The 24072-nt window shown below is 50.8% G+C and overlaps 1 protein-coding gene across 1 annotated transcript in view; it reads left to right on the forward strand.

The window, feature by feature from the left end:
- SHANK3 (SH3 and multiple ankyrin repeat domains 3) overlaps nucleotides 1-24072 on the forward strand; it is a gene marked incomplete at both ends in the record, with an annotated part of 299554 nt that overhangs the window by 47779 nt on the left and 227703 nt on the right. Inside the window, 5 exons of the mRNA XM_080626849.1 lie at nucleotides 2167-2318; nucleotides 3364-3531; nucleotides 4519-4635; nucleotides 5992-6069; nucleotides 22701-22767. Coding sequence (XP_080482975.1) covers nucleotides 2167-2318; nucleotides 3364-3531; nucleotides 4519-4635; nucleotides 5992-6069; nucleotides 22701-22767 — 582 coding nt within the window. The remainder of the gene's footprint in view (nucleotides 1-2166; nucleotides 2319-3363; nucleotides 3532-4518; nucleotides 4636-5991; nucleotides 6070-22700; nucleotides 22768-24072) is intronic.

Consider the following 24072-nt stretch of genomic DNA (forward strand, 5'->3'; position numbering starts at 1 on the left):
CCAACATGTGCTCTCCAAACAAGTAACCATCGGTAAGGATGAGCTTTTATAGAAGTTATGGTGAAAACCAGTGTCCAAAAGTCAGTGCTAATGACAGACATCAAAGCAATTCTCTTTGGCACAGAAGGTAAGTGATGGTCCTCAGAAGACTGTAACTGTCCTCTCCAGCTTCCCTTTGCCTTTGGGTGGAGGTGGCCCCAGCTGAAGAGCTGGGGGATGAGAGCTGGTGGAGAGGACGGGGAAAGCTCCCCTGGCTCAGAAGCTCACCCACAGTCACTCTCTTTTCATCCCCTTGGTGTGCAGTGCATGTGTGAACTGAGACCCACCATCCCCATCCTGCTTCGGCTGGGAATGGAACAGACTGGGCGTCCACCGTGGCCACCACCTCCTGTGCACTGCAGGAACCACAGCCTCTGTGACTCCACCGAGGCCTGATAGCCTGCCTTGGCACCAGCAGCACATCCTTTGTCCTTGGTGCGACAAGCGGTGGCATTTCCTACCGTTTCTTGTGCTGCGTCAGGCACTGCTCTGTGCCGGTGGCCACATGCAGTGAGAAGGGATGCAGCCCTTAGTGGTAGCCCTCCACAAAATCATGTCTTCATGGCTATTGCTGAGCTAAGGAAGTATTTCTGCCGCTTGTGCTCTGGTGGCATTGCTGGTCATGTAGATGCCATCCCATTCCCATGTAATATATTAGTTTTGTGGATGCCGTCCCATTCCCATCTAATATGCATGTTACAGTGGTAATTACCCTCGTTTTTAAAATGCATCCCTTGTTTTCCTGCTGTCAAGCATCACACCCATCCTTGGCTACAGTCTGACGCTGGGCAATGGATGCAAGGAGCCATTGCACTTATTATTCCATTGACTTTGCCAGACATACAAAATAGTGTGTGTCTGTGTGTGTTTTTGTGTGTGCATCTGTGTGTCTGTGTGTGTGTCTTTTACTGGTGATTCCTGTTACTGATGAACCCATCTTTAATCCTTGTGACAAGGCTTCAGCAATCCTCGTTTCCTGTATTGGTGTCTTGTAGCACAAGCCCAGAGTTTCAGCAAAGCCACAGAGCCATCTGCCCTCCACCTTCTTGTTTCAAACTGTGCCTAACAGCAATGCCCTGGAATGAATCACCATCTGCTTTCTTATTTGTATCTCAAACCATTTATTGTTCTCTTTTAAACAGTTATTTCTACTAAAGAGAGAAATTCTAATTTATGTGCAAATGAGGGACCTTTCTAAAAAACACTCAACTGTATTTTTGAGGCACCTTGTTTTAGGTAGTGTCTGCATCCTCCATTCATGGTGTGGAGGTTTGGATCTACAGATAGAGGGATTTGTTGGAGAAAAGAGACATGCTTTTCTTTAGCATAGTGCACTCTGAGGAAAACAAATTCACTTTATTATAATCAAAATGACCAGAAAAATGTTCTGCCTCGAAAGGAGACTTTACTCATTTTATATGGAAGGACATTTTACCTCCTCCTCTATCGCATCAGCTGTGGGCAGGTGAGCACGGTCCTTGTGCTGCTCAGGTCCAGCAACACTGCTGGGGTAGGGCAGAAGCCCGGTCCTGTGTCAGCACCGTGACCCCTCCAAGGAGGGTTCGTGACCCGTGTCTGTGGGGCTCACAGTGGACAAGGACTCTGAGCGCCTGGGGGAAGGATATAGCAGCTCCCATGGGAAGAGTCTTTGCCTACCCTGCGGGCAGCGACAGAGAACAGTGGGGGCTCCTGCACCCCAGAGCAGCAGCAGAGCGGGGCTGGGGCCTGTGGGGATCTCCATTGAAGGCATTTCCATAATTGTTCCATTATATCCCACAATGGAGCTAGTCCCAGGCTCTGGGCAGTTCTGGGCTTGGGGCTGGTACTGCTTGGAGCTGGGATTGATGCAGTTTGTGTGGGCTCTGCACCCAGGATCCAGGGAATTTCCTCCCATCTGGGATGGGTGGTTCACATTTAGATCTGGCTGCTGGTGACATGAGGCAGTGAGGAACCAGTTGTGGGACAGCTCTGGATGCTGCTGATGGTGCTGGGACAGGCACTGTTGCACGGGGCTGTGACTGGTGTGTGGGACACCACCATCATGGGGGTGCCCTGGTGCTGAACTGTGTCTCTGTGGTGCTGAGCTGTGTCTCTGTGGTGCTGAGCTGTGTCTCTCCATGCTCACAGAGTGTCCCCTGACGGCAGCGGCCCAGCTGGAGCTCAGCACCGACATGATCAAGGCCCTGCGCAACGGGGGCGCGCACCTGGACTTCCGCACGCGCGAGGGGATGACGGCGCTGCACAGGGCCGTGCGGTGCCGCAACCACGCTGCGCTGCTGGTGAGTGCCCTGGGGCCACGGCGAGGCTGAGCCCTCCTGGGGACACAGAGCTCTGGGGCTGGTGTTGGGGAGCCCGGGTGTTAGAGACAGGGCACTGACAATGTGAGCCCTGGGGAGGAGAGCTCAGAGGGATCTGGCCAGGCTGGACCCATGGCTGTGGCCAACGGGATGAGGTTCAAGAAGGCAAAGTGCTGGGTCCTGCACTTGGGCCACACCAACCCCGTGCAATGCTCCAGGCTTGGAAAGAGCGGCTGGAAACTGCTCATGGGAAAGGAGCTGGGGGTGCCGATTGATGGAGCTGAACAGGAGCAGCTTGTGCCCAGGCAGCCAGGAAGCCCCCAGCATCCTGGCCTGGATCAGCACCAGTGTGGCAGCAGGGCCAGGGCAGTGGTTGTGCCCTGCACTGGGCACTGGTGAGGCTGCACCTCGAATCCTGTGTTCAGCTCTGGGGCCCTCACTACAAGAGAGACATTGAGGGGCTGGAGCGGGGCCAGAGAAGGGCACCGGAGCTGGTGCAGGGCCTGGAGCACAGTGTGATGGGGGAGGGCTGAGGGACCTGGGGGGTTCAGTGTGGAGAAGAGAAGGCTCAGGGGGGACCTGGTGGCTCCCTACAAGTGCCTGAGAGGAGGATGGAGCCAGGAGGGGCTGGGCTCTGCTCCCAAGGAACAAGGGATGGGACAAGAGGAACTGGCCTCAAGCTGCACCAGGGCAGGTTTAGATGGAGCTGAGGAACAATTCCTGCCCCAGAGGGTGCTCAGGCATTGGAACAGGCTGCCCAGGGCAGGGCTGGAGCCACCATCCCTGCGAGTGTTCACACAGCGTGGAGACGAGGCCTCAGTGCCATGGGTTAGTGGTGGCCTTGGCAGTGCTGGGAACGGTTGGACTGGATGAGCTTAAAGGGCTTTTCCAACCTGGCTGATGCTGTGGTTCTGTGCTGGGATGATCTCTGTGCTGCTGTGGCTGGAGCACCCCTGGCCCCATTCTGGGCCAGGCTTTCCCAGTGCACAGTCCCCAAGCACAGAACGAATCTGCGCTTCTCTTGCAGACGCTGCTGGACCTTGGTGCCTCCCCGGACTACAAGGACAGCCGAGGGCTGACGCCGTTGTACCACAGCGCCATGGTGGGGGGGGATCCCTACTGCTGCGAGCTCCTCCTGCACGACTATGCCCGGCTCGGCTGCGTGGATGAGAACGGCTGGCAGGAGATCCACCAGGTGGGATGAGACCTGCATGGGGTGACCCGTGTCCTGCTGCCAATGGAGGGCTCATCCACTCCTCTAGGTGCTGGAGGCCGGGCAGGCACTGCTCAGCACAGAGGCCTGGCTCTGGTGTGGAGCACTTGCATGTGGTATGCCAGCTCTGGCTCCCATCCCAGGTCAATGCTCAGGATGGTCAGTAGTGTCTGGGATCCTCCCCAGGTTATGTCTGGCTCATAGGATAGTGTTTGGGATCTTGGTCCACTGCCTGAGGCACCCTGATTCCAAACCACAGTCTCTGCATGACACACTGACAAGTGAATTTGGTGTAGGGAAGACACAGGATAAGCGTTAAGGAACCTGAGCTGGCTTTGTGCTTCAAGAGTGAGACCTTTTGGGAGAAGGGAAGATGCTCTGGCTCTGCTTAGAGTCCTCTTGTCTTGGACCATTGGGGGGGCAGCTTGGCTTTGGGCCCATGGCCTCTCGAAGCACTCAGCTTTCAGCCCCTGAAGGTGAACGAGTATTGGACAGGTGAGCATGAGGATATAAAACCAAGAGATGTGTGTTTGTGATCTTGATTTACTGTCCTCCTTCTGCCTCTGTTCTACATTGCCTGGGCAGATCTTTGAGGACTGCTGGTCCCAGGAGAGATGAATTGTAGAGGAAAACAGCACAGCAGTTACTAGAGATGTGGGGCCACTGTTTTCCTCTTTGCCTGCTTGTGCTTCAGGGATCCTTTCACTGAACAATGATAGCAAACAGTGTGTGCGGGGCTCTGGTACCAGTATGATGCTGATCCAAACTTGCAGTTGATCCCAAGGTAATTTGGCCCATGATCATTGAGGTGCATATTGATGTTAAGTGTGCTTATTGCAACAGTGTGTCTTCATGTGTGTTAATGGAACATTTCAGGTCACAGGTCCAGCCTCATTCACCTTTTCTAGCATGGATGAATCCAGCATCTATCTGCTGTTCCCTGATTTTCCTGTTTTGTGTTTGGAGCAGGCGTGTCGCTATGGCCACGTTCAGCACCTGGAGCATCTTCTCTTCTATGGAGCTGATATGACTGCACAGAATGCCTCAGGAAACACCGCTCTTCATATTTGTGCTCTCTACAACCAGGTACATCTGCAAGAATTAGAATCACTTAGGTTGAAGGGACCTTAAAGCTTCTTCAGTTCCAACCCCTGCCACGGGCAGGGACACCTTCCACTAGAGCAGCTTGCGCCAAGCCCCTGTGTCCAACCTGGCCTTGAGCACTGCCAGGGATGGGGCAGCCACAGCTTCTCTGGGCACCCTGTGCCAGCGCCTCAGCACCCTCCCAGGGAAGAGCTTCTGCCTAAGAGCTCATCTCAGTCTCCCCTCTGGCAGGTTAAAGCCTGTATCTGTGCTGGGATGGCACTGTTCCTGTGTGCAGCCCCAGCCTGATTTGGGATTTCTCCAGAGGCAGGTGGCCAGGGAGGAGCCCCTGGGTCAATTTGTTCTCATTCCCAAACTGGTTTTGCTGATTGACTGCCTCAGGTGTTCTGTCATTTCCCTCTGATTCCTGTTCCTCCTTCCCAGTGAAGCCCACTGTGGGTGGGGAGGGGGCAGTGTCCTGGGTGGAAGGTGCTAATTTGACCCAGGTGCTCATGCTGAATTTAAGGTGGGCCCATGGCTCAGGTAGGGCTTCTTGGGCAGGTTCTGGGGCTTTGCCTTGCTCTGAGGAAGGCCTGTGGATCTTGTTCACCAGTGGCTGTAAATTTTTGCTACTACTCTCTGAGTTCTGAAGACTGCCCAGGTGATGTAGGCACCATTTCTCTTTCATTTTCTGTGTGGTCACTTGCCTTAGTTCAGGAGAAGTTGAGGGTGGTAGAGGAGCCTCTCTAAGCTCCTGCACCTAGTATTCTCTTTCTGAGATCTGGAGGTCAGTATCTAAGGATTTCTCCTGTAGGTTTTGTTCTTCTCAGGAATTTTTGTACTTTGTATCATGTATTTTTTAATTACAAAGGGAATTTTCAGTTTCTGAGGTGTGCATGCTTTAAGCATTGACCACTATTATAGGCAGTGGTATGAGGCTCTTTTGTGGCTTGTTAGGTGATGGGTGTGCTCTGCATCTCAAGGAACCTGGTACCCAGGTGCCTGTCCCCTGTGTGGGTGATAGAGCAGCCTTAAACAGTGCAGGAACTTGTAAGCATGTATTAACATTGGTTAGAAGCATAGAGCACCCAATGCAAAACCAGTAAAAGGCTTTAGGAAATGCCAATACTTGGGAACGTGTGGTAGCCACTGTGCTCCTGGGCAGATGCTTGGGCATAGCCATGGCGATGGGTGGACTTGGCCAGCTTGGGTTGGAGTGCCCAGCTGGTAGTGCTGAGCATCCTTCTGGGCCCTTTCCAAAGCAAGCTTTCTGAGCACAGTGCCTCTGCATGGCTTGGCTGCTCTGTTGTCTGTGATGCTAACCGGCCTCTACCCCTTACCACTTGCTTACTTCTACAGGAGAGCTGTGCTCGGGTTCTTCTCTTCCGTGGTGCCAGCAAAGAGATTCGCAACTACAACAGCCAGACAGCATTCCAGGTGAGCTCCTTGTGCCCCTGCCAGGGGGGCTCTGCAGTGCATGTGGGGTGAGCAGACTGCAACAGCCCATTGAGTCAGGATGTCTGCTCTGAGCCTGCCTCAATCCTGGAGCTGGAGGGAGGAAAGGAAATGTGTGGTACACATGGAAAGTGCTGTGAAGGTGGTGGCTTATGGTGGGAGACTGAAAGAGCTTGGGTTACCTGGCCATGTGTAATAGAGGTGGACAGAAGTTACTGCTGTCTGCAGAAGTGTTGCAGTAAATGTTATATGAGCAGAATCCTCAGACACGAAGGATGGTGTTGCCACGGAAGTCAATGCACTTGAAGTTGCCATTGGTAAACTTAAACTGGGAGATAAGATGATCTTTAGCCACAAGAGGAGTGAAACTTTGGAGCAGCTTCCTAGTAAATACACTGGGTAACATGGGTGGAAAAGGGAAACTCTATCACTTTGTAGTGTGACTGCTTCCATAGGTTTGCAAATGCTGGGAAGTGCCTCCCACAGGCTGCAATTTAATGCAGGAGGTCTCTTTCCATCCAAGTTTTGCATTGTCCTGCTATTTTCATGTTGCTGAGCTTGGACCAGTCATTTTGTCTGTGCTTGTATTGAAGCACAGTCCTTTGCCTGAGGACCTTCCAGAAATGCTGTGACTCAGTGTTCAGCTAATACCAATGTTCAGGTGTCCCTTGAGAGCAGAGCATGTCTGTTAGCATCGTGCTCCTGTACCAGCTCAGGCGACTGCAGATGAGCTCACTGATCACCCGCCCTTTGGAAATGCTTTTTTCTCACTTTTTCACTGCTGTTTCTGGAGGCTTTAGGCCACAGAGTCTCAAGTGTGACAATGCTGTGTTGTACAGTCCCTGCGAGCATCACATGCGGCCCATGTGAGAAAGGGGCCTTATTACAGACACAGTTGTCTAAATGTTAAGTATAATTTCATGCAGCTTAAGAATATTGTCCTCAAAAGAGCAGCAGAACTTATGTGTGTGCTCACCATGAGTATGTGCAGGGATTAGGCAGCTGTGCAGAGTGGTGTAAGCACCACAAACACATAGTTTCAGGAACTGAATAAACAGCTTAGTGTTGTGTTTAAAAGTAACTTCTTAAGATTGAGACCAGCAGGCTCTTTACAAACTGTACTACATGTTGGCTGGGATGCTGAAAGGGAAAATGGCTTTGAAGGTCAAACTGAGCATCCTTATGGGCAGTCTGGTGGCATCACATGCAGGAACTTGAGACTTGCTCCATGCAGTTAATTCACCTATTAAGTGGTGGTTGTCTGGTCGTAGCTGGTGTAGCTCTGGAGGTGGGAGTGCTACTTGTGTGCTGAGGTGTGGGTGCCTGCAGAGAGGGGAAGCCTGTCCTTCCTTCCATGATAGCCTGGGCACCCTGGGGTGCTCATGCACATGAGTGGCTGTGGTGGGCAGCCCTCTCCTCCATGAACCCACCATAGCTCAGCCCTTCCTCTGTCTGCTTTGTGTTACCTCCTGCCTGGTAAGGTGGCTTGTGAAAGGGCTTGATGTGAGGAGGTCTGCTTTCTGCAGGGAACACTGCTGTCTGTGAAACTCTGCTCTGGGGAGTGAGGACAGTCCCATCTGACTGCTCTGGGGATTGAGGACAGTCCCATCTGACTGCTCTGGGGATTGAGGACAGTCCCATCTGACTGCTCTGGGGATTGAGGACAGTCCCATCTGACTGCTCTTTAACCCAATGTAAAAGTACTTATCTCCAGGGAAAAGCTTCTTGCAGGAAACTGCTGCCTCCTTGAGATGAGCTGAACTTTTGGAATCAGGAGATGGAGAAAGAGCAATCTTTCTGCTTTGGGTGTTTGCAGGACATAGGATGGCTGTAGCAGGTGGTGGAGGGAGGCAAATGGCTCCTGCTGCAAGCTTGCTCATGTCCTGTGGTGTCCTACAGGGTCTTAATAAGAAGAAAACAGTGTCTGCCTTTTCCTTTTTGAAGCAGTGTGACTAATGGGCAATTTGTGTTACAGAAAATGTTGGTAGCCCAACCACTTGTTTGTTGGCAAACCCACAGCAGTCTGGTACTAGTGTGATGAGCTCCCTTCAGTTCCCAGCCTTTAAAGAGAAGCTCTGACTCCTGCTTGGATCACTTCCTTGATACTTCAGCATGTCACTGGGTCACTATCTGCTGCCAAGTCTGGCACTTTCTCAACCTATTCTCTTCTCATGGCTGTGGTGATGGGAGCTGCCATGGTTTCTACCATGGCTTTCAGTCTGGCAGCCACTTGTGTGCTGCCCATGGCTCTGTGCCTCCTGGGAGCTCACCCAAGTGCCTCTGCTGCTGTGGGGCTATGTAGTCCATTCACTGCACATCCCTTGGGCTAATTTGACTGCTGCTTTTAATCAGCTTGCTGTTGGTGGCCTGAGATAACTCAAGATAGCAGTGAGTAGAGGGTTTAGAAGCTGTAATCACTTCTCTAAGGCCAATCAGCATCTCATTGCCTGGGCTGATGGGCCACCTCTTTCTGCCTTGGGTTCCTCCTGTGGCAAAGGCATCTGACCCCAACTCATGACCTGTGCGGTGGGGCAAGAGCGCTGGGGGCATCTCACCTCTTCATGGCTTGTAGCAGGCTTCAAGGAGTACAAGAGCAGGGTGCTCTGGGTGAGAGTTTTCATGGAGTATCTTCCCAGCTTCTGGCAATCTGAATCTCTGTTTTCCTGAGCCAGGTTTGTACCTACATCTGTCTTCAATTGCTCTTAGCTGACTTTTCATCCATTAATCATGTAAGGGAGTCCCCTGTGCAGGTGCAGCCCTTCCCGAAGGTCCCCAGCCTCATCTAAATATGTTCTCACAGGATGGAGATGACCTTTCTCAGGGAGGATGCTGCATACTCAAAATGAATTGGATGAGAGGAATGTTGGGCTTTTGGTGTCACTTTTTTTCTTTTTCCCTTCCAGCTGCTTTAGCAGCATCACTGATCAGAAACAAAGCACTGCCAAAGCACTAGTTGTCTCTCCAAGCTCCCATGTGCCTTGAGGTGCTCACTGGCTGCACTTGGGTGTTGATTGGAGTATGCTATAGGTTAGGAGCCCATGGTGGGAAAGAAGAACAAGCACTAAAGCTGGGACTGTGAAACCAGCAGCTGCTGCTGTTGATAGGCTGAACCCATCACCCTATTCAAACCACAGGAAGGTACCAGCAGAGGAGTGGGATGTGTGGCCAGGCACACAGGTGGCAGTTGTGTGAATACTGTGAGTGGTGGTTCAGGCAATCAGTGGTGTTCTCCCTCTCACCAGTGGTTTGTATTGTATCCCACGGAACTGAAATCCTGGATTCACAAGGTTAAGTTCAGGATGGCAATGCTGGTAGTGTTTTGCCTCTTTGGAAGGTGAAGACTTGTCAGTCTTCTTTTCAAGAGGTGCTTTTTTATGTTGTGATAAGGGTATTCACCCTCACTACTACAGCTTTCTCCTGGCATGGGATAGCTCAAAGGTCAACCTGTTCACAGCTTCTCATGGTCTTTAGAAAAAGACTGAGTGCAGCTGCAGCATTCTGGGTTTCTCTTTCCTCTTCTCCTAATGCCAGGTTGACAGAATGATTGCAAAAGACCTTTCAAATGCTGTGAGTGGCTCCATCCCTCTTGGAGCATGCAAATTGCATTATTTGACTTGGAAATGAAGTCATTCACCTTTGCAAGCTGAATGTCACCAGAATGGTGATCCATGCCTGGTGCTGTGGACCAGCCACGTGACAGCCTTTCTGTACTATTCTGAGGTCTTTGTTAACATGTGTGCTAGAAGGAAGGAGATTCCCTCTGCCCAGAAAGTCCCTATCCCTGTGGCTCTGATCCAGCTTGCTGTCTGCCAGCACCTCCAGGGCCTTTTCTGCTGAGCTGCTCCTCAGCCTGTGTCTTTGCAAAACTGCTGCATTCTCAGACATGGGACTTTGCATTTGTACTTTTCCAATTTCATGGGGGTCCTGCTGATCTATTTTTCCAGCCTACCCAGGTCCCTCTGCATGGCACCCCAGTCCCTGTGGCTATTGACCATTCCTTCCAATTTGGTGTTACCTGCAAACTTGATGCCCTCTGTGATGTTCTCCAGTCACTGGCCGTTGGGTAGAGAATGACCCGTTAAGATCCACACTCTGAGCCTTAACATCCAACCAGCTTTTCCCATCTAGCTTGTCCACCCATCCACACTGGGATGTCCTGATTTCTATACAGATAAAGATGAGACATAGAAGACTCCATGTGTTCTACTTCTCTGTGTTCTCTGAGATAACTGCTGGTTTTCCTGTCCCCATATCAGAGAGGTTGGGCCACTTCTGTCTCTCTGCACTCTGCCCTGTGTGGGGCTGGAAGTTTGCTGGAGAGCCATGTTCTTTCCCCTGTAAACAGCAGGAGAACCCTAAGCCGCTGCTGTTCAGTAGCTGCACCAAACAGTTTGTCTCTGCTCCCTGTTCCTGTGCATCTTTTCCCCATCAGTCCCAGCTGCTCATGTGGTAGGCGTGAGTGGGGGGTAAGACCCTGCCCTGGATGGGTCAAGTCCTTTGGTTTCATCTCACTTGGCTTGTCCCTGCCAGTGCATCAGGTCTCACTTTTTCTCTCCCTGGTTTTCAGATGTCTTAAGGACTCACCTAAGTGTGTTCTTTCTGAGGACCCAGGTCTCCGATGGGGTTAGTACAGGTGTCACATGGTGGCGCTTTGAATCTCTGGGTCATTTTTTCACCTTTTGTTTAAGAAAAGTAGCTTTTACAGTTGCCTTCACCCTTTCATAAAGTGCAGGACAAGTCCAAGTCCTAAATGTCAAGCCATCACTTGCCTGGCACTGTGTTTTTCAGTGGCCTGTTAGAGATGCTTGCAGTTTCCTTCTAAGAAGCATCCGAGTTTTACCATCTTTATGACGCTTACTTCTCGGTTTTCTTTTCTAAACCTCACATCACTACCATGGAGTCTGAACTCTGTGTTCTCAATGTCAAGATGGATCTTTCTTGTCTGGAAAGTTTTGGAGGTTCCTTGTGCTGCCCCTGTATGTTCCTGGAAGGTTTGTGGGTCAACCACAAGAGCTGTATGACAAACCTTGCTGTAGTTGGCTGTAGGGAAGGCTCCAACCCTGATCAGAGGAGATTATTAATTGCCCTGGTAACTTCAGAACCAGTTGTTGATACTTCTAGTGTGGGCACCTGGAGCCTGGCCCAAAATACTCTTCCCAGAGGAACTGGTTCATAACCAGCCATGAGCTGGACTCCGTATTGCCCATCACCACCTGTCCAGCCAGCTTTCAACCTACCTTATCACCCACTTGCCCAAGCCATCCCTGTCCCATCCTGCAAAAGGGATGCTGCAGGAGACCACACTGAACACTCCCAAAGCCTGGGGCTGGCACCTTCCCTGCATTCCCTTTACTCAGATCCAGGTGCCTGCTGGAGGAGGCACTAGAGCTGTGACTAAGAAGGAACCTGAGGGGTGGTTTTCAGGCCCTTGTGCCCCGGCTCCCAGGATCAGCCCTCTCTGAAGGTGTTATGCTGGTGTTTGCTTGCCTGCTTGTGACCCCCTGTGCTGCGTGCTGCACTCCCAAGGTCTACTCCTGGCTGGAAGCTGCCTGTGCTCTCCAAAAGCATTTCCTGACATCCAACCTGAATCTTCCCTATTGAATTTGAAGCCCGTTACTTTTCCATGCATATTGGGAACAGATTATTTTTGTACTCGCTGCAGCTGCCTTTTCTCTTTTTGCAGTCAGATCACCCCTTCCCACCCAGTCTGTTCTCTCGGCTGAGAACATCCAGAACACACAGGTTTTCCTGCAGAGACCTTGAAAGCATAATCTGATCATTACTATTGATTTACGCGTATCTTTTATTCTCTTGCTAAAAGTAGTGTTCTGTGGCTGAAACCCAACCTGTTCTGCATGGAGCCAGGGGGGTAACATTGCATGTGTGAGACTGCTAATTGTAAATCCTGGTGTGTTTTCCCTTTTCTGCCACAGTGTGACTTTGTTGACTCATTTTCAGCTTGTGATCCTGCAATCCTCAGATCCTCTTCAGCAGGACTCTGCCTGCTGGCTCCTGGCTTATCAAAGAATCCAGACTGGTTTGAGTTGGAAAGGACCTTAAAGCTCTTCCAGTTCCAGCCCCCTGCCACAGGCAGGGACACCTTCCACTGGAGCAGCTTGCTCCAAGCCCCTGTGTCCAACCTGGCCTTGAACACTGCCAGGGATGGGGCAGCCACAGCTTCTCTGGGCACCCTGTGCCAGCGCCTCAGCACCCTCACAGGGAAGAGCTTCTGCCTAAGAGCTCATCTCAGTCTCCCCTCTGGCAGGTTAAAGCCATTCCCCTTGGCCTGTCCCTGCAGGCCCTTGTCCAAAGCCCCTCTCCAGGTTTCCTGCAGCCCCTTTAGGCACTGGAGCTGCTCTAAGGTCTCCTCTTAAGGAGCCTTCTCTTTTCCAAGCTGCCCCAGGCCAACTTGCCTGTGTTTGCGCCAGGTGTCACAGACTCACTGAGCCTCCTGAACTGGGCTTGTTCCTCCTCCTCCTCAGACTAACCAGCCCCATGGCTGCTGAGGCTGCTCAAAGCCTTTCCTGGCCAGGCTTGGAGTGCTCCCACCTTGGGGCTTGTTCCTGTACTTGGCTCTTCTCCTCACGAAGAGCCTTTTCATTGTGCTTATTGCACCTTGTGCCCATTGACTCTTGTTCTTTGTACACCTCGGAGAAGAGGCTGGCTCCATCTTCTGTAATCCCTGTACAGAAACTGTCATTACATTTGCTTCTATTGACTAAATCTCCGCACTCTTTGCCTGTTCTTTGACTTTCCAACAATCATTTCAATTCTAATCCTCTAATGACTTTGCATCTCCTTCCAGCTTGGTCTAATCTAGGAGTCTGATAAGGGCATTCTGCCCTCCATCATCCAGATTGCTAATGAAAGAATTGAATACTACTGAGCCTGGGGGAGGGTCCTGTGAAATCCATTTGGCATACGTCTGACAGTTGGGGATTACTTTTGTGATCAGTGTTTCATCACTTGGCAGCAGTTTCAGCTGGGTTTCATCTCTCTCATTTCTGTGAATGTCATGAAGGCTGTCAGGATTTCTGTCTGCAGACAGCTATGTGGTATCTTCAGTTCCTGTGCTCTGCCCAAAGCCTGGCCTGCTGTCTGCTCCTGGAAGTCACCTGGATCCTTAACTTGGTTTCCTCTCTATAGATCACTAGTTTTGCTCAGCTCTGTTCACAAACTCTGCTTTGCCCAGAGCTTTTCTAGACAATGCAATTAAGTTCCCTGTCCCGAGGAGCAGAGCTCTGCTCCTTGCAGCACATGTCTAGAGCTGGTTGTAATTCCTCTCCTTTCCTAGGCATCCAGAGCTGTTCCACATGATCAGAGCTCACTGTGAGTGCCTGCGGTTCTCCTTGCAAGGCTTTGGCAGCTCAGCTCGGGCTCTGCAGGTCTCTGTCAAAAAGCAAAGCTGCAGAAACAGGCTCAAAGGCAGATATTTCCCCCAATAGTGCATGAAGGCCCAACTGGTTTAGTGATAGCTGCTGCATGGCTGCAGCCACTTGTGGAGTGAAAAGCTCAAGGAAAAGGCAGCAAAGCAAGCCTCTGGTGCTCATGTTGCTGGAACCATCCTGCTCTGTCTTTGTACCCCTTGCTTGTCACATCCCATTTTGTACCTTGACCTTTCTTAACCTCTTCTGCATCTGTCACATTATAGTTGGGAATTAGAACATTATGAATGGCTCCCCTTAAAGATTTACACTTTGATGTTATCTTAACACACCATTTGTATTGTTTTTTGCTGCAATACTAACAGGTTGTTAGATGCATTTTCTTCAAAGATTTGTACCTTGCTGCTTTAAAATAGACATCATGGGCTGAACTTTGCGATGTGCAGGCATGTTGCCCAGGCAACAGAATATTCCCAAATGGAGTGGTTTTGTTAAAGAATGTCTTCAGATAACTGTCATTTTGCTAATTTAAATTAAATTCTAGCTGACGGTGTTTGGATCTCTAATTTGGTGATGTCAGATCTTGTGATGTCATGGGAATGAATAAATGTCATGCTACATATATAGATTACAAGTGTTCAGTATTAATACCTGGAAGGAAGTGCTGAAGCCAGTTGATGTTTTGCCATTCAACTCAGCTGTGAACTCTCATTGTTCCTCAACACATGTGAAATGCAGGAACAGCATAAATCATAGAATAGTTAGGGTTGGAAAGGACCTTAAGATCATCAAGTTCCAACCCCCCTGCCATGGGCAGGGACACCCCACACTAAACCATGCCACCCAAGGCCTCATCCAACCTGGCCTTGAACACCGCCAAGGATGGAGCATTCACAACCTCCCTGGGCAACCCATTCCAGTGCCTCACCACCCTCAAAAGTAAAGAAAAAAAAAGTAAACAAGTAAAGAACTTCTTCCCCTGTTTAAGTTTCAACCCCTTGTCCTATCACTGCAGTCTCTGATGAAGGGTCCCTCCCCAGCGTCCTTGTAGGCCCCCTTCAGATACTGGAAGGCTGCTCTGAGGTCTCCACGCAGCCTTCTCTTCTCCAGGCTGAACAGCCCCAACTTTCTCAGCCTGTCTCCATACAGGAGGTGCTCCAGTCCCCTGATCATCCTCGTGGCCTCCTCTGGACTTGTTGCAACAGTTCCATGTCCTTTTTATGTTGAGGACACCAGAACTGCACACCATGCTCCAAGTGAGGTCTCACGAGAGCAGAGTAGAGGGGCAGGATCACCTCCTTCGACCTGCTGGTCACGCTCCTCTTGATGCAGCCCAGGATACGGTTGCTTTTTGGGCTGCGAGCGCACACTGCAGCCAGCTCATGTTCATTTTCTCATCGACCAACACCCCCAAGTCCTTCTCTGCAGGGCTGCTCTGAATCTCTTCTCTGCCCAACCTGTAGCTGTGCCTGGGATTGGGTTGGAAAGGACCTTAAGATCGTCCAGTTGCAACTCCCTGCCACGGCAGGGACACCTTCCACTAGAGCAGCTTGCTCCAAGCCCCTGTGTCCAACCTGGCCTTGAACACTGCCAGGGATGGGGCAGCCACAGCTTCTCTGGGCACCCTGGGCCAACGCCTCAGCACCCTCACAGGGAAGAGCTTCTGCCTAGGAGCTCATCTCAATCTCCCCTCTGGCAGGTTAAAGCCATCAATGCTGCCTCCATCTTCCTCTGCTATAGCTGGGAGACTTCCTCTCCATACACCCTGTCATTTGGGAAGGATGCATTCTCCTGGTCCTACTAAGCACCTGCCTTCTGCCTCTTCTTATTGCTCTCTACAGTTGTATCATCTGCATCCATGATGGACCAAGTACAGACCTGTGCCTTTTCTTCTTTGTGATAGATACAAAATGTTTTCTCCCGGTAGATTACTGGTTTGTTTAGCTTCTCTTATCAATCATAATGCAGTTGAATTCTGAGCTTCCCATTGCTGGAGTGAGAGTCTGAAGCCCATGAGAAGACTATGTGCCATGAACAGCTTCTGTCATCGTGTACCAGGCTAGAAGTGGTTTTTCGGAGAGGACTAGCATGGGTGCACTCAGATTGAGCACATGCCCAATGGAAATGCTCCAGCCCAGCTGCAGGCATGGAATGCGCATCCCCTTCTCGCCACCTGTGTGATCTGGGGGCATGTGACTGGTCTTGGCCACAGCCCTGGGCTCTGCTGCAGCACAGGACTCTCCTTGGCTAGAGCACAGGGCTCTCTGCTTGCCAAGGAGCAGCTTCCATTTGCCTAATGGACTGCTACTTATTTTTTTTCTCCATTTACCCACTCTGAGCTTCCTTCGAAGCCTCCTTTGATTTGATTTGATTTTTTTTCTCTCTCTTTTCATTTGAAGTTTGTCTTGTAAAAATTGATTAGGTTTCTGGCCTCCTGGCTCCCTCCCACTCCTCCTCCAGTCTTCAGTGTGAGACTGAGCTAATTCTGAGTCAGATCCATCTCGCTTTGATTATCCAGATGATGTTGCTGACTTGAAATCTTCCCTGACCTGCAGCAGTTGCCTCTGGTTACAGATGTTATACAAGCCTGTGCTTTGCATAGGGAGCCCTGCGCTTCCCAGCCCTCAGGCTGAGCCCGGAGGCTCTTGGAAGTTCTGTCAGACCCATCTCTAATTCTGGTGGTAAGGACCCTTGTCTGCTGCGTAGTCCCTTGGGAGTGTCCCTGAGCGCTGGCTGGGCCCAAGACCAAACTGACCAACTCTTCCTCGGGAGGACCAGCCTGTCCTCTGTATCCTCTTCTGCTTGCTCTAGACAGCACCATCCATCTTCTGTCCGTCTGAACACAGCAGGCAAGAAACACCCTCACTGCTGTGTCTCCCCTCTTCCTGTGTCTGAGGAACTCTTTTTCCAGGCACTGATCACCCATGGACCTTGCATTCAGCTCCCTGTGACAAGGAACTGTGGCTTGATGTTTTAAGGCATGCTTTGTGTCACTGGGAGGTTTTTGTGCAGATGCCATTGTGGCTTTAGCCAAATCTGTCGTTCTTCCTTTGCAAACTCATTTCCTGAATTTTGGGAGATGCCACCAGTCCACCTTTGGTCCCTGCAGGAAGCTGAGGCTCATTTCCAGAGTCCTTCTGCAGCACAACTTATTCATGGAAGTTGTGCCTCCAGGACATGGCACTTGTCACCCTGCATGGCTGCCAGCACAGCACTGCAGTGGCCTACAGGAGTCACAGTGGGGTGAAGGGGAGGTGACACCCCCTTTCCAAGGCTGCCTCTGGTGCTCGTGCTGGTGCTTCCTGGGTAACACACCACTGCTCATCCTTACTGAGGGTTATCAGCCCTGCTGGGAAAGCCAGTCTTGAGAGAGGTGAGATTCATGCCTCAGTCTGGAAGTCCCATTTCTCCTCCTCCAGCTCAAAGGCTTCCTGAGCATAATGGCTCCAAGGTGCCGCCTTACGGTTTGTTCCTACTTCTCAGAAGCGTTCAGAGAAATGATGGGGGACATCGCAGCATAGAGTCGTAGGACCCCAGACTGGTTAGGGTTGAAGGGACCTTAAAGCTCCTCCAGCTCCAACCCCCTGCCATGGGCAGGGACACCTTCCACTGGAGCAGCTTGCTCCAAGCCGCTGTGTCCAACCTGGCCTTGAACACTGCCAGGGATGGGGCAGCCACAGCTTCTCTGGGCACCCTCTGCCAGCGCCTCAGCACCCTCACAGGGAAGAACTTTTTTATCTCCAACCTGAACTTCCCCTGTTTCAGTCTGAACCCATCACCCCTTGTCCTGTTGCTAGAGTCCCTGATGAAGAGTCCCTCTCCAGCACCCTTGTAGCCCCCTTCAGACACTGGAAGCTGCTTTGAGGTCTCCACGCAGCCTTCTCTTCTCCAGGCTGAGCAATCTCAGTATCAACACCAGATGATAGGATAGTTTTGTGATGTCTCTCTTTAGGAAAATCATCATGTTTTTCCAGTGGCTCTATGTGCCTCATCTGACAATACTGGGGATGTTCTCCATCTCTCAGCCTAGAGCTGAACAGTTGTAAGCTTTGGACAGTTTTGTTTCCATTATATTTATATGTACCCATTATCTGAAGCAGCCCATTCACAGATGTGACAGAATGTTAGTCTAGCTGCCTGGCTGAAGTGTCCCTTCAAAATCAAGAGCTCCAGGTGTGGTCCATAGGAGAAAATCAGTGCTCATTTGCTGTGCTGGCAAGCTGGGTGTTGGAAGCATTGGAGCTCCTGCATACACATGGCTGGTCTGCAGGCACAGAGGGCATTTGTGATGTGTTTGTCCTAGATCAGCTGTGCAGCTCACCACAGGACCTCTGTCTATTGCCTTCACAAGGTGTTGGGTCTACAGCATAGTCATGGAGTGGCTGACCCCGGTGACACTGCAGACGAGCTGCAATGGGATGGCAGCACACACTTTTGTGAACGTATCTAGGCTCAATGCTCATATGGCAGCCAGATGGAGCTGTCATATGTGAGCAGTAGGATTGACCTAGTAGGACTGCCAGATTTCTGGAAATCTAGAACAAATGTAGAACATGCCTGAAGTCAGTCTGGCCAAGAAAAGCGAGAAACTTCAACAGCTGTACAGCAGTGCTACCAGGGTCAACTGTGGTGAGGAAAAAGAACCATTCTCTGTTCTCTGGGGTAATGGAGAGGTCGAAAATCCTCAATAATTGGAGAAGTTGAGGCCTTGGACACTTGCAGCCTTCTCCAGGCTGACTCCAGAGCAGAGCTGCTCCAGCCCTCACAGCAGCTCCGTGGCCTCCTCTGGCCTTGCTCCAGCAGCTCTATGTCCCTCTTGTGCTGCTGCCCCAGAGCTGGATCAGGACTGCAGGGGGGGTCTCCCCAGAGCACAGCAGAGGGGCAGGATCCCCTCCCTGAGCTGCTGCTCATGCTCTGGGGGTGCAGCCCAGCACACGAGGGGGTTCTGGGCTCAAGCGCTCACTGAAGCCGGGTCATGGGGAGCTTCTCCTCAACCAACACCCCCAAGTCCTTCTCCTCGGGCTGCTTCACCCATCTCCCCCAAACTGTGTTTGTGCTGGGGATTGCCCCGATCCGTGTGCAGGACTTTGGTCATGTTGAACGCCATGAAGTTCACACAGTCCCACCTCTCCAGCCTGTCCAGGTCCCTCCATCACTTCCCTCCAGCATGTCACTGCACCACACAGCTCCATGTCATCAGCAAACCTGCTGATGGTGCTCGTTCCCACTGTCCATGTCACTGACAAAGATGTTAAACAGGATCAGTCTCAACCCTCATCCCTGAGGAGCATCACTCATCACTGGTCTCCACTTGGACATCAATTTGCTGATCTCAGTTCTTTGGGTGCAACCATCCAGACAATTCCTTATCCACTGAGTGGTCCATCCATTAAATCTCTCCAATTCAGAGACAAGGATGTGGTGCGGGACAGTGTCAAATGCTTTGCACAAGTCCAGGTAGATGACATCAGCAGCTCTTCTCTTACCCACCAACGCTGTCACTCTGTTGTAGAAGGGCACCAATTTGTCAGGTGATTTGCCTTTAGTGAAGCCACATGCCTGTCACCAGCCGCCTCCTTATTTGCCACGTGCCTTTTCCATAAGGAGCAAAGAAAGTGGAGGTTGGTTTGATTCAGAAAGTCTTTCATTTCTCAAGCTAGAAAATCCCCTCATCCAGGTCACTTTTTAATGTATCATCAAACCTGTGATCTCCTGCCCCTGAACTCGAGCTCTTTGCCTTCCTCTCTTCTTTCTTCCCACTTTGTGAAGATCTTAATAGCTTTTATGCCAACTGGATGCTTCCCTTGGTTCAGATGCGTGTGGCTGGGAGTATGTGGCTCTCGCCTGGTTGATAATTTTTGCTACTCTTCAGCCCCCCGGTTCCTTGGTCTCCTCTTTGAGACCTTTACAAGGTGGTATCTCCAGTGGTGGCAGCCTGTCTGTGGGCTTTGTATGTTGCAGAACCCATCCTTTCCTCATCACAGGGAATGGCGCATTACCCTGGATGCATGAGGTCTGCTGTCTCCGTGGCATCAACAGGATGAATAGCTTGGCTCTGATGTTAAGATGGCATTCCCATGTGGAACATCTGGCTCATTGCTTGATATCGGATCATTTATCTTCTGTGAGGAAGTCAGACTTTATCTTCTGATAGCCACCAATTCCTCTCTCTTTGCTGTATGAGCACTAACATTGCTAGCAGTGGAATATTGAAATATTCCTGGAATTTCCATCCTTGAGACTTCATTTTCTTCTTTACCTGTCCCCAAAGGCTGTTGCTTTTAACTTAGAGCTTGCTGATACACTCCCTTGTGCAGCCTCTCACAGGGTTTTATGTGCAGCACAGCCAGGTGGGTACAGGAACGCTGCCATGGTGGTTCCACGGCTGGGGAAGCACCAGCCGAGGTGACAATGCAACTCGTGAAACCTTTTCATCTCCTTTGCTTTTTTCCAGGTTGGATTGAGAAGTGTGACCAGCAGGGCTCTCCTCCCCTCCGGGGATTTATGTGAGGTTATACTGCTGACAGCTTCTCATCCAGTGTGTTTCTTCTCATCATTCCTGGCAGTTGTAATGCTTCCAAGGCAGGGAGAGGGGCAGCTCCTGGAGCATCCGCTGCCCTGTCTCCGGGCCTGCTGCAGGTGGTAGGTGCAATGGTGGGAGACCTCCACCTCCTGCAGTTGGACTGGGGGGCCCTGGCGAGGGAGCGTGCACTGGCAGGAGCTGCTCCTCAGCAGCACAGACACTCACTGTGCATCCTGGGAATCATTCCCAAATCGTGCATCTAATGAGTCTCGTAACTGGTCCTTTGAAGCTGGATTTTCACAGAGATGATGAACTATGTGTTAATTGTTCATTTGAGGAACTTTGAAGTTGAAATGCTTTTTCTTATTTCTCCTTTCCACTCTTGTCAGTTTGGTTAGATTTGCTTTCAAATTTCCCCAAATGCAGTCTTTGCCCTTTCTTTGCCTGCTCAAAGAATGTGACCTTTGGGAGAGCAAACCTGGTAAATGTACACATGTGTGTAAGGAGAGGCAGAGAAAGATCCTGGTTTGAAATGAGCTTGGGGAAAAACAGAGATTCATACTTGACTTTTCTCTGCTGCTGTGGCCAGATTTGCCGAAGGCAGAGGAAAGGTTTCCTGTTCTCCAGCCATCACTGACTGCTTCCAGCTCCAGCTGAGGAGGTGGAGCACAAATTCTGAGCCTCAGAAACACAAAACCCTCCACATAATCATTGTTGTGCTGAGGATAGTAAGACTGTTTCTGCTGATAAAGGATGATAGTAGAGGTGTGCGTGCTGTACTGAGTCACCACGTTAAATATATCCCTTCATCACAAGTTGGTGGTGGAATGCAAATGAACCTCGTGTTGCTAAAGCTGTTGTGGTGGGAGGGCAGGGAAGCGCTTGGCAGCTGGAGCTGCCAGCACTGCTCTGACTTTGCCAGTGTTGGGAGGGTTTGGTTTCTGCTGCCTGCCTCATCCAGGGCTTTCCTCTCAAATGCCAACCCTAGCTTAAAAAGAAAAAGGAGGTTTTGATGGTCCCAGCATGGACAGGCAAATCTCAACCTGTTCTGACACCTTTTCACACTCTGAGCTGCAACATAGGGTCATAGAATGGTTTGGGTTAAAATCATCCAGTTGCAACCCCCTGCCATGGACAGGGACACCTCATACTAGACCATGTTGCCCAAGGCTCTATCCAGCCTGGCCTTGAACACTGCCAGGGATGGGGCAGCCACAGCTTCTCTGGGCACCCTCTGCCAGCGCCTCAGCACCCTCACAGGGAAGAGCTGCTGCCTTATCTCCAACTTGAACTTCCCCTGTTTCAGTTGGAACCCATCACCCCTTATCCTGTTGCTACAGTCCCTGATGAAGAGTCCCTCTCCAGCATCCTTGTAGCCCCCTTCAGACACTGGAAGCTGCTTTGAGGTCTCCATGCAGCTTCTCTTCTTCAGGCACTTTGTTTTCACCTAGCCCAGCTTGATCCAGCTATTCCTTCTCCCGTCAGCTGTGGGTGCTGCTAGGTGAGGGAATGGTCTGGGAGGCTCAGTGGGGACTGGGATTGCTGGGAGGGATGGGAAGGGCAGAGGGGGCTGCAGATTCCAGGGCACTGCATAGAGGGATATACCAGGTTAGTCCAGAGCAGTTTTTCCAGTTCATTTTCCTGAGAAGCAGTCCTGAGTTTCGTGTGCTCCCACCCATCCCTGTGGTTCATTCACATGATAAAAGAACACTTTTCACCCTGTTCTGAAAACACTGTTTTGCCTTTGCTGGTTGTGATGTGGCGCTGCTTTGGGATTTATTTTTCTCAGATCTATAAGAAATCAACAAAGAGTTCAAGTGATTTCACCAGTCATGGTATCCCAGCCTGGTTTGTGTTGGAAGGGACCTTGCAGCTCATCCAGTTCTAACCCCCTGCCACAGGCAGGGACACTTTCTACTAGAGCAGCTTGCTCCAAGCTCCTTCAAGAGAGTAGATACTTCAGTCTCTCTTCTTTTACTCACATTTTAACCTCCCTTTGTGTTGGCTGCTGGTGTTCTGCAGTTTCTCAGGACACAAGCATTGCAGCAGCAGTTCCTGGAGTAAGATAGACCAGTTCTGCCTTTTTCTGGCAGACCCAGGGTTAGCTTCTCACTTCCCTTGTTCCTTTGAGTTCTCCAAGGTTCTTCCTGTGGAGAGAAGCCATGGGATGGGTGGGGGCAAGGCAATGTTTAATGTTGGTCTAAAGCACTGTGGCTTTGCTGGGTCAAATGCTGCTGCAGCTTTGTGAGTGGAAGTTGTTCCTCGGCCAGCACAGCCTGGGGTGGGCAGGATTTAGCCCTGTGATGGTTCGGGTGGGATGTGCAGGCAGCTCAGCTGTGGGCAAGTCGCTTTTCACCAGCTAACCAGGACTCACTGGAAAGCCTCAGGCCCCAGAGCATCTTGTCAGGACCTGCAAGAGTTGAGATTAATTCCTGGCTGGTGTCAGGCATATGAGCACCACCAGGCTTGGAAGGGAAGGGTTCTCTCAAGCTATTGGCCTCTCTTCTTGTACAAGCCATGGCCATACGCTCTCCCTGTGGTGGTGAGGGCATGTTTCCACCTCGGAATGACAGGATGAGCTGAGGCAGAACAATCACTGGCTCCGCATCCCATGGGAAGCAGCTGTTGTTATTCCATATGGCAGAACCTGTGCAGGACCGGTGCTGCTCAGAGCTGCTCACCTCTCTTCCGTCCTCTCGTTGCAGGTGGCCATCATTGCAGGCAATTTCGAACTGGCTGAAATCATCAAAACCCACAAAGAGTCTGATGTTGGTGAGTTTGAGCTTTCTTCTTCCCCCTTTTCTCCCTTTTGAATCTTGCTGTGGAGCCCAGGGCCATGGGACTGTGTGTTGATGGTGGTTTCCTGGTGCTGCCGGCAGCGGTAGGTGGAAGCCGCAGCTTGCAGCCAGTTTGGGTAGAGGAGTGGCAGGATAGAGCTGCTTTCCTCCTGGGGCATCAGGATCCAGTCTTTATTTAGCCCAGTGCTTGCTTCTGACTGCTGAGATTGCCAAGATCAAGAATCAGCCAAACATTTAGTCTGGAGTAGCTCTGAAAAGCTCTTCCATAAAATCCCTTACATTGTTCTCGCTCTCTGCATCCTTGAGGCCATTTCATACTGGAGATCATCTCCTGCTAAAGCTGTTAACTGGGCTGGAGCAAGGAGGAGAAATCCTTTGTCTCAGCAGGGATAATGGTTATAGGGCTGTCCCACACTGAAGCTCCTGTAAGCCAAAGCAGCAAAACAGCAGCTATTCTGTTTGTACTTGCTTCTTTATGGAGGAATATTTTGGCGTTTTCTGGTCAGCCTTTTTCCTTGCAGCATCTCTTCTGTCCTCCTGTGGAGTGGGTATGACAGTGTGATAAGTTCCATGCAAAACTGAGCTTTAGTCAGGTATAAAATCAACACTTGTTGAGTTTTCTTGAATTGTTCCAAGAATGTATTGGTCCAGAGGTCTCTGGAGCAGGGGAGGAAGCAGTGCGCAGTCAGCTCTCAGCATGTAAGCCTCCACAGAACGAACAGAGTCATTGGGACAGCGGCTGAAAAAAGGCTTGTGGAGTTTGAAACATCCAGCAAGTATTGATCTTGGTTCTCAGAAGTGGCTGTGAGTGTAGCAACCTGGGCCCCAGGACATCCTTCATTGCTTCTTTTCTCAGCAAGGCATCGCTGATAGCTACAATCAGCTGCTGAGGAGTTTTGGGAAGATTAAGCACCAGAAAGGACATGGAGAAAAGCCTGAAAATTCCTTAAACTGATGTCAGTGAACTGTGCTTGCAAGAAAGCCTCCCTATTAATTCAAGGGAAAAGTGACTCTTTGCTGTGAGAGGGGGTTTGGAGCAGGTGACCTCCAAAAGTCTGTTCCAGCCAGAATCTTCCATGATTGATTCTGAATCCACAACTGACTGGCTCAGTGACTTTTGTTGAAATAGTGTAAGGAAAAAAGCACATCAGGTCCTGCGAGTTGTTCTTGCTTCAGGAAGGGCTGTTTATGTAAAGTAGGTCAGGTAACAGTTGCAAACCGAGCACAGGCAGACCAGCAGGTCCAGATGATTTCCACCCGGGGTCAAGGGAACTGACAG

The sequence above is a fragment of the Psittacula echo genome (assembly GCF_963264785.1).
Source record: "Psittacula echo genome assembly, chromosome: 1".
NCBI classification, from domain to species: domain Eukaryota; kingdom Metazoa; phylum Chordata; class Aves; order Psittaciformes; family Psittacidae; genus Psittacula; species Psittacula echo.